The sequence below is a fragment of the Asparagus officinalis genome, chromosome 4, assembly GCF_001876935.1.
Source record: "Asparagus officinalis chromosome 4, Aspof.V1, whole genome shotgun sequence".
NCBI lineage: Eukaryota > Viridiplantae > Streptophyta > Magnoliopsida > Asparagales > Asparagaceae > Asparagus > Asparagus officinalis.
Window position 1 is genome coordinate 54,055,669 of NC_033797.1, and position 10,913 is coordinate 54,066,581.

Here is a 10,913-nt window from a genome sequence, read left to right on the forward strand (position 1 = left end):
TGCAAGTCGATAAAACCTTAAGTTGCAAATTGTCTATTGATTATTCTGGCGTCTATGCCTCCTTCATAATGACTTGGTGGTTTCAAGATCTTGGATTTATGTACGTGAGGGTGAGCACTTGAATCAATCATCTAAGTTAACTTCTAAGCATCCCCAAACTGATCATATAAATTGTCGAGTAGAACAGGTTTAGCAGCGGCACTTAGTTTCACTAAGTATGGGTGCTGGACAGCTTACGATTGAGGATGACAAAGATTGTCGTGAAATTGGCCAGGCCTAGAGCCTCCTCTTAAGTGGAGAAGTTGGATAAGAAGAGAAGGAGGCAAGAGCCAATGGCCTTGTGCGCCAGCTGAGTGGCCTTAAGTCGACTCGGCGGTGAATGTGGAGGCCCTACCTCTCCAGCCGCCAAAGGTCATTGTCCTTGATGCTGCTTCTCCTCTAAAATAATGGGGCGGCGATCAAGGCACTGAGCAACTGGTAGCCCAAGCTCGAGCTGGTGAGTTAGCAATCTTGACTTCTTTCCCCAAGTTTACCCATAGGCCCGGTAAAGAGCCTGTCGGGACGTCTAGAGCAGTGGGAGAGGACGTCAAGATAAGCGGGTAAAGAGCCTACAGAGGAACTACCTAAGGCTGACACTGCTCCGATGGCGGTGAGGGGCTTATGCTGGCCGTTCTGCCACAGTGTCTTAGAGGTAGAGGACCATGTGTGGGGCTAGCTTTGGGCCAAGCTGATTGGTGAGCTAGGAGGTCCCTCTGATCATCAAGAGGAGCTCTCGGAGGATGACAAAATTATCCCTGTAAGGCCTCTCGACAGAGAGAGCTTGGTCCTCACATCAGGGTTAGCTTAGATTCGGGCCTTGGTGTAATTTTCGGTCCCAAAGGATGGGAAAATCCTACAGGAGGCGCTAAGTGTCGGCCTGCATTTGGACCTCAAGGGCTACCTCCTACGGGCGCTCTCATTGAGAAGGAGTTGTTCTCTCGGCTCTATTTCAAGCAGAGGCTCCCTGCCAACTTCAAAGGGGCTGCAGCCAAGAGAGTGGCCAGGGAGACTGCTGAGAGGAAAGTCAACGCTTTAGAGGCCGAGCGTGTGGCATGGAGTCAAAACAAGGGCAAGCTACGGCGGAAGCTGGAGATGAGAGATGACATGGTCAAAGGGCTCTAGGGGCATCGCTCCAAGCAATCCGCCACTATCGCCAAGCCGAAAGAAGAGGTTGGCCATTACCAGTATGAGATCATCGAGCGAGATGACTGAATCAAATACTTGGGGAAGGAGGTTGAGGCCGAGAAGCACGCCCGACTCGATGCATCGGTGGGACCGCTTAGACGGCCAAAACTTACGACTGGATCTTGAGGTGGAGAGGACGGATGTGCAGTGCGGGCACTTGGGGGCATGTACCCCACACACATTCCAATAGAAATGAATGATGATGTGCCCCCAAGGAAATTTAGTGGGTGCCACCGTTAAAAGAAATTTAGTGGATGCCCTCGTTAAAAGGCCAAAATAGACCCAAGTCCAAGCCCAAACTCTATGAAAATTATATAATTCCATACCTCTTTGCAGATTCACTTGGCCTGTGATTTGACAAAACATATAAGCCTTCTTAGTATTAGCCCCTACATCTTTAAAATTTTCCATTAGCCCCTCAAATGACTAAAATAGCTATAAGATCACTCATTTCATAGGTTCTTTTGAAATGAGTTCATCATATTATTGAAATTGCTACTAGTCCCCCAATTTTAAGTTAATTTAAGACTTGTCCCTGAAATCAAGTGTGGATGTAACAATTATATGAAAATTAGTCCCTCAAATCATTAAAATTGCTAGGAGGTTCCCATATTATCATAAGTTGTTTCAAATTAATCTCTCTAATGACTAATTTTACTCTTGATTGAAGGGACTAATTTAATAAATACTTAAAAATTGAGGGACCTAGTTGTAATTTTAATTATTTGAGGGAATAACGGACTAATATAAAAAACCCTAAAAATCTCTATCCTCGATGTGCATTGTTGAATATGTGCCCCCATAGTAAAAGTGTCCTGGAGGACCTAGATCCATCCCTGTTTAGGATAGCCATTTCTTTTCTGTAACTGTCCGTTTTGTATTCTCGTTTCGTAATATTGGTTTCATTATACGTTTCCGGTATATCCGCAATATACAGTATGGTCCTCAACGCCTCTTTCGTTACACGAAAAATGCCCTCCTTGCTGTCTCTTTCTTGTTAATTCTCATAACGGAACTCTAACTGCACGAGAATCTCGTTCTTGTTTTATGTTTCTTTCTTTCATTTTGCTAAGAACACGAGAATAACACCTCGATTACGTTTCTTTTATGACTCTTTAAGAGTAGGAGAATTATATTTTCGATTGCCTCGACTACTATATTATGGACCTCCCTCTTATTTTCTCTTCATAATCATGTTCCTTCTCTAAATTTGATTTCTATTTTAGTTATGTTTTCGTTTCTTTCTTTCCATCTACAAATTCATGCTTCTCTTTCTATTTCTTCCTTGAAATTATTATGATTCATTCTATCTTTTTATAGAATGTATAGTCACGTGTAAAACATCAGAGAATTATACTGTGAAGCTAATTAAGAGCTGCCTCATGTGTGGAATTGCAGTCCTCGTTTAGCGTACAAATTGGCCTAGAAAATACAGGTAATTAATCATGACTTCCTTGATGATGTGTTTGATGGATTTCCTAATAAGTAATAACTCACTTTTTATTGATAGACCACAATTATTCACACGTACGGATAAAAACAAGGAAAATATGAGTTCAAACTCTATTAAGCCCCTATGGTTTCATCTGCGAATCTATTAAGCCCCCGTGGTTTTTTTCGACTCTATTAAGCCATCGTGGTTTCATCTGCGAATCTATTAAGCCCCCGTGGTTTTTTTTCGACTCTATTAAGCCCCCGTGGTTTCATCTGCGAATCTATTAAGTCCCATTTGAAATTCAAAGCACGGGGCTTAATAGATTCGCAGATGAAACCACAGGGGCTTAATAGATTAAAAAAAAAGAATGAGGGCTTAATAGATTCGCAGATGAAACCACATGGGCTTAATAGAGCCGAAAAAAACCACGGGGGCTTAATAGATTCGCAGATGAAACCACGAGGGCTTAATAGAGTCGAAAAAAACCACGGGGGCTTAATAGATTCGCAGATGAAACCATAGGGGCTTAATAGAGTTTGAGTTCGGAAAATATAGTTCATTAGAATTAGATTAATGCCCATATATATCAAGTTTATTCTTGTGCAAACGGGTTTTTGTCAAAGATACTTTTAAAGACTATAGAAACCTTAATTTAATTTGGTGGCTCTATATATAACATTGTGATGTCCCTTATACGTATAAGTTTAATTTGTTTGAAGCCTTGAAGGGACTGTAGTTTGTAGTAGGACAATTTTAAAGATTATGAAAACTTTAACAAAAGACAATGCTTCCAAACCTTAATTACAGTTCAAATTTGAAGTGATAGAAAATGAGAGAGAGAGAGAGAGAGTAAGTGAGTGAGTGAGGTTTTTTATATATATAATGAGTGGCTAAAAAGTTTGGGGTACATCCACTTAAGTTGACATAAGATCAACTTTTATATATATATATATATAACCTTGGTACCAAGTTGCTTAAAGCAACTTGGTAGTGATGTGGCCTAATCTTGCCCCTACATCACACCTCGAAGATAGAGCCTCAACCACCCTTCAATTTTTCTCATATATATATATATAAATAGATTAAAAAACGGGGAATAAGAGTATGTATTATTAATTATCTGTTTTTATTTTTATGCACTTAGTCCATAAAGTCCTCAAGCATAAGCTAGCTAGCAATGTAGAGGCGAGGTAACCAATGTTTGGGATTGTATTCATTAGATATCTCCACTTCATTATTAGAAACGCCCAAACTCATTCTAATTTGCGCTGCAGAAACGTGCCCAGCACGTGAGAAGACAAGTTAACTGCTAAGCGATGCATGCAAAGAGAACGAAAATTGCGTGACAATTATGCTGGTGAGTTCTTTTGTTTTATTGGAAATTTTGTACTATGTGATTCGTTTGCTACTATGAGACATTGCTTATTTAGATTGTTTAAATTATTATATGCTCCGTATACGTTACAGAAAATTTTAAGGAAAACGAGAGTCACATGTACAGAAGTGCAACAGAGGGTAAAAAAGAAATTCAGCTAACACTTTAGGGGCTTTATACAAGCTATTGCTAACGCCCGTCATGTGACTGGACTAGTAGCACACGGTATCCTCGTTAGCTCTCAGCCTGAGCAGAGCCTTATATATAGGGTCGTGCTAACGCCTACTACTTCCATAAGATACATATATATCTCTTATAGAATATTATTCAAAATTCTGTAGGAAAAATTAGATTAATATTCATATTTTTAACACTAGATTTTCAGCTCGCACTAATGGACTCAGCTAACAATATGGGTTCTTCGTCCTCTCCTCCCTCAGACTTGAGGTACAAAGGCCAAAAGAGAAAGTCCACTGCCACAGATGATAGTGTCGCAGTGGACAGGCCACATGAGAACGAGCCGGGGTCCTCCAACACAGAATTGGACCTTAGCTTATCTTTGGGCCCTCCCAAGGCCCACACAAACATAGCTCAGAACCCTGCTGAGCCCGGGAATAATGATGTTCCGGCCCAGGTCCAAAATCCTACCCCGCGAGCTCCAGCGATCAGGATTTGCCTGGAGTGTGGGACGACCAACACCACAGTATGGAGAAGAGGGCCCAAGGGCATGAAGGTAAATAATATTAGCATTTGTTACGAAGATCAAATTATCTCAATTTGATCATATATATAGTTTTTTGGGGGTGGGGTGGGGAGTACGCTTACGAAAACTGACATTGATCATTTGCTATTTTCCTTTTTTCCCTATTGTTAGCAGACTTTATGTAATGCCTGCGGACTGCGTTATTGGAGCCAGGAAAAGCTTGTCAGCACGTTATTTAGTTCGAAGCATCCATAGTTTGAAGTACAATTCAATAAATCGCAAAGTGTTGTAAAGTGTCATGTTAATTGACAAAAGCTTCTTCATAGCTTCATGTTCAATCATCATTGTTTATTATTATTTTTAAACATTTCTATCACAACATTTGTCATTACTGGATAAATAAGCAATCTTCACTCATTTATTTTGATTAGATTTCTCAATTACATGACTTAAGAGTTTTGCCGTATGGAACGAATAAACAAAGCTTAAAGCACTCTAAACTCCAGTTTTCTAATATTCTATGCAAGTACGGAATAGTATAATAGATTGGGTGAAGTTTGCTGGAGGTCTTGTAGAATTCATCTTTTGTGATGGTACATTCCAACATGTTGAGAGGTTTTGAGCAAATGTTCAAGAAACCGGTATTTGTGCTTTGGTTTATCTGTATGGCGTGACAAGAAAGGAATTGGAGAGCGATTCTATAAAAATCCTGATGTAGTGAAGCTCTCCTTAAGGATATTAAGAGTCGTCTTCTTAGTATTGCTCCTAGTAGTTGTTTATTTGAAGATGTCAAAGAATGGATTGGCACCATGTGATTTTTCCTTTGTTTTTCTAAGCATAGCACTGTTTTGTTCAGTTATCAAAGAATGGATTGGCACCATGTGATTTTTCCTTTGTTTTTCTAAGCATAGCACTGTTTTGTTCAGTTTAAGTGTTAGCCTGAGTTGTTAGAATGAATTTCCTTTGTTTTTCTAAGCATAGCACTGTTTTGTTCAGTTTAAGTGTTAGCCTGAGTTGTTAGAATGAAATTTGCACCATATCTCTTATTTTAATAATAGCAAACTCTCATTTGGCATTAATAATTGTTCGGAATGATTTAGTATAGGCGAAAACAAATATATGAAATGCATGAGGCAAAATGATGCGAAAATCAGCACGAAAGTTGATTTCAGCCTTGGATACATCGATGGTCAATATGAGTCATCGATAATTAAGGCTTATCAATGGTTTATAGGAACATATTGTAAATTTTAAGAAATAGAATTTTAACTCATTGATGGTTTACAAGTGCATTGATGGTGCTTGGGGACCTGTTGATGGTCGCGAGCAACCATTAATTGTGAGGACGATAGATAGAAGATTTGATGATTTAATCACAACCGTTCATGATCTTTTTCATCTCTAACTTCCTCTATAATTAGGGTAGCTATTTTATGATTAATTAGAGGCTATGTAAAGACATAGATTAAAAGAGAGAGCTTAAAGAGAGAAATCACTAGTGGAAAACCAGGTATCGTTGACGGGCATTCCCGTCAGGAATGCTTAAAATCCCGTCGGCGATAAGTATCCTTGACGGCATCCCGTCAACGATACGCCGTCAGCAATAGTCCCGTCAGGGAAAAACTATCGCTGACGGGGCGCCGTAAGTAATGATTATTACTGACGGCAACAATGTTGACGGCAAATGCCGTCAGTTATAATGAAACATCACTGACGGGAACCCCGTCAACGATGAATATAACATCACTGACGGGAATCCGTCAGTGATGTTTGTTGCTGACGGCTTTTCGTTAACACTGTACAAACTATCGCTGACGGGAAACCCGTCAGCGATAACTATCGCTGACGGGATCCCATATAACATCGCTGACGGGAGACCCGTCAGCGATAGTTATCGCTGACGGCATCCCCGTCAGCGATGTTATATACCAGCAAAAAAATTTAGCTGATTATAATTAGTTCTCTATACATATAAATTCCCTGTACATACAAATCTGCAAACAACGACATTTCTTACACATTCCAAAACATCTCGAAATATATCCAAATTTCACAAACATCTCTCATTCAATCAAATTTCACAAATATTCAAAATATGTTCATTCAATTTCCACAATATGTTCATTCAATTTTCACAAACATCTCGAAATATATCCACAAAAATTTCCACAACAAATCATAAGTTCTAAATACACGCATATCATAAGTTCTAAATCCACGAAAAATCCCATAACAAACTGTACACACATATCATAAGTTCTAAATCCACAAAATTTTTCACAACAAACCATACATGCATATCATAATCTCCAATATAAAGATGTCCAATATACAAACCATACATGAGTTTAGGATATAACTCACTAAGATAGGTCATCCGCCCTATCCATGTCATCGTCCGCATCGCCACTGGCGGCTCCATCCCTATGACTCGTGCTCCCAATAGCATCATCTCCACTCTAACAACAAAATAATTTAAATTTAGAATCACATAATATTGTGTAATCATGTTTCACATATATAATAAGTATACCTGCCGACTACTCTCTCCACTACCAGTAAATGCCTTTTGAGTGGCCAAAAAATTCATAATCTGGCTTTGCACCCGAGTAGGAACCCGCCTTCTACAAGATTTCATTATTTGCCTGGAAACCATCGCAAAAGTAGCAGTAGGTTGGATCACTCGCATAAGCTCCTCTTGAATATCCACCTACATCTCCTCGGGAATCTGACCATCTAACATATTCATCACAGAGGATACAAGCTGCATCGCCTGATGAGTGCAATCCTCTTGCGGCATGTAAGAGGGCCCCGAGGGCATAGTCGATGGTGTTGAAATCGGCGGAGACTGGAATTGTATAGACACCCTCTGAGCTCCAACTCCCATCCACCTGGTCCTCCCCTTTTTGGGAAGTCCACAAACTAAATGGCTCACATTATAATTCTGCTCTCTAGTCAGGGGCTCTTGGCTCTGTGCAACAACCTCAGAATATGTGTTTTCGAGAGCTTCCTAAAAGACAAAAAAATAAATTTAAGAATTGACCTTTCAAAAATAAAAGATATATTTACCTGAACAAGTAAAATAAAAGATGAAGTATGCATGCATCTTCCTTAACACATTCACACATATAATAATGTTTATTGAGGAATTTAGTATTGAAAATACCAATTTTTCTATAAACATTATTTCTATGATGTTTGGGAATGGCTAGTTTTTAGCCTTTCTATATATTCATCAGAAACAATAGTGGATGTAATTTGAAGGTGTACTTACTGTTGTTTTCTAATTAGGGGTTAGTCATGAATGCTGTTTTCTAATTATGGGTTAGTTATGAAAAGAATATGAAGGGGTATGATTAGGTATGCATGTAACTATTTTATGTATGCATGTATGTATTTTAACATAACTTAGAGGGTTCTTCGGGTCAAAAAAGTTCTAACATCCTACACACTAAACTTAGAGGGTTCTTCGGGTAAAAACTTGAGACCTTATGTTCGGTGTTCCTAATTCAAAACCTATATATCACCCTAAAATTCATGCACAAATTAAATCTGGCATCAACATCAGTGAAAAAAACAGAGTATAAACAAATTGAGGAATTTATAGAAGAAAAAAAGATTACCATTAAGAACTTCTATTGAAGAACAGAGCAAAGGCTCCAAGTGAATAAAAAGTCTCCAACTCAAAAAAAAACACTGAAAGATAGAACAAGATTTCATACACTGTAGCAAGAGAGACAGAGGACTATTATGATTACTCCTTAAACTTATTGCCTTAGATTAATAGACCATGTGCTTACATTAAAAACAACGTGCATATGCACTTAAAATGTCTGGCTACCTGAAGATGTACCGCCTATATCACTTGAGGATGAATTAGTAATGTTTAAGTCTTTTGAGCATAACACTTCTACCTGAAGATGTACCGCCTATACTTCTAACAAAACTCATAATTACAGCATAACACTTACCATTTGACATTCACACATATAATTCATGTATGATAATTAAGATGACGAAAAATCAGATAAATAACTTGATGATAATTAACTACTATACATATTTACCTGGTGCTCCTCTTGGCCCCACAATATTATAAGTGCAGCTAAGTGCTCAGGCTCAACCCTCTTATCTCGCTTGTATATCCTCTCCCAGTTGTGAGTGAAACAATCAAAGCATTTCTTCTTTATCTCATGTCTCCACTCCCGAAGAGAATGCTTGAACTTTCCCGTGTATCCAAATAAAAATTCCCAGCCTACGGGATTGTCTTCGATGTTGAAATATCTCTAAAAATTAAAATATAGTTAAGCATGGACAATAATTGACAGAATTGAAAAATAATTGTGCTAAATAGAAGAATTTACCCAAGAATCTCGATATATACTCTCCAGGACATGAAATGGCTGCTCCTCAGCCTCGTAATAAGGATTCACATTATCAGTCCTCCGTATCAAGCATCCAAGGTATGAGCTAAAGTTAATAGCCCATTGTCCGGTTGGAATCCCATTATGTCCCCATCTCACAATTGCTCGAAAACCATCCGGGGGTAACTTTTTTTTAAAGTCACTGTCTTGGCGTCCTTTTTTCTGGTAAAGTTTTTCTCCTACAACAAAGAAAAAAATAATAGATATATCAACACTTTTATTTAATCAATCTTAAGCTCTTAGAATTTACCAAAAAAGGAAGAAGAAAAATATTAAGGAAAAGAGAAACCTGAGAATATTATGTTTATTAGATATAGATACAATTATGTAGACAGTCAACATATATATAGAAAAAAATGCAGGTGAAAGGCTCCTAGGGAAAATTTTCTATCTTATTTGTTCATTCGTTTTGAATAGGGTAGTTTCTTTCTGTGACTATAATTCAAACTTTTGATTAGTCGATGAAAGGTCTTTGTTTAAGCTGGACTTTGCCAAGGCATATGATATTTTAGACTGGGGTTTTATTTTTGAAGTTTTACAAGCTAAAAGGGTTAGAACTTGTCTTGATAGCACCCTTAACTAAGTTAGAATTTCATTACCTTCTATTTAATCAGAATATAAATGCAAAGGAAAAAAGTTCAAAAGTTATAGACTTTTTCAAACATTAGATATATGTTTAATCTCAACGCCACTTGCAAGCATTAATTCAGCTGAGTTGTTCTAAGATTAATCATCCAAGTAATACACAGAATCAAGGCACCCATCACTAAATAATAGACCCAGAATAAAAATTTTTGATCAATCTCACCAAATCTTTGTCTGATTTCATTTTTTGCATCAGATAAAATCTCATTAATCTGTGGGCCCCATTCATCCAATCGTTTTTTCGCAAGCATGTATTTTTCTGTATGCTTGAGTCTGTACCCCTCTGCACATGCTGGTAAAGGCCCGCGCTCAATCCCGGGAATATATGCTCGAAGTATCACTGGAGGATCTGCATATTCGGCTCTTCCTCACCCTCACCTATAAAAATAAAAGAAATAATTATCATTGTGCATATATCATGAATAAAAATACTTAAGTTAAACTAAGATATACCTGACATCTCTTCTGAACTCGGTGGCTCTTCCTCAGTGGATTGGTCTTGACTGGGGTTAGCTTCGAATAACCTCCTGTTAATGTTTTTAGACATCTGCAAGTTGAATAAACATACAAATTAATAAATTATAGATGCAATTTGGCTTGGCGTAAATAAAAACAATATGTATTGTTGCGTTACTAAAATTTTTAGTTCACATCAAGTTTATAGGCATCTGCAAGCTGAATATACAAAATAAGATATTACATATTTATATCGTCCAAAAGGTAATTGAGATACATCGTAGTGATATTAAAGTTTTCATTTTACAATTTGCAAACTAAAAAAAGTTACATGAAGACCCGATTACAAATAATTGTTGTTTAGCTCCTATTAATGTCTGTGACAATATTTGGAATGTCTGTCCGAGTTGTTGGAGCATCCGTTTCAAACACTACGTTTTGAGGGTACGAGAATTCATCGATCGCTGTATTTGGCTCATTGAAGTTGTTTATATAGCTCTCGTCATCATCTTCATTAGTGGAAGGTTGAATATAAGCCCTAGAATCCTTGTACAAGACAACCCACTCGTCTTTAACTGTAGGATCTTTCACATAGAAACATTGTCCCACCTGAGATGCAAACATGAATTTTTCATCACTATCAATTTCTTT

The 10,913-nt window shown here is 37.9% G+C and overlaps 1 protein-coding gene across 3 annotated transcripts; it reads left to right on the top strand.

Annotated features, from left to right (window-relative positions):
* LOC109837459 (GATA transcription factor 20-like) lies at nucleotides 2,405–5,176 on the top strand. 3 transcript variants are annotated; one of them, XM_020405715.1, is made up of 4 exons: nucleotides 2,405–2,659; nucleotides 3,934–4,016; nucleotides 4,412–4,767; nucleotides 4,912–5,176. In XM_020405715.1, exons 2-4 carry the CDS (start codon nucleotides 3,980–3,982, stop codon nucleotides 4,990–4,992), a joined length of 474 nt encoding a protein of 157 aa, XP_020261304.1. In that variant the 5' UTR covers nucleotides 2,405–2,659; nucleotides 3,934–3,979; the 3' UTR covers nucleotides 4,993–5,176. The 3 variants fall into 3 exon arrangements, with proteins under 3 accessions (XP_020261304.1, XP_020261306.1, XP_020261307.1); XM_020405717.1 differs by having other exon boundaries at nucleotides 2,407–2,659; nucleotides 4,420–4,767; XM_020405718.1 differs by having other exon boundaries at nucleotides 2,407–2,659; nucleotides 4,475–4,767.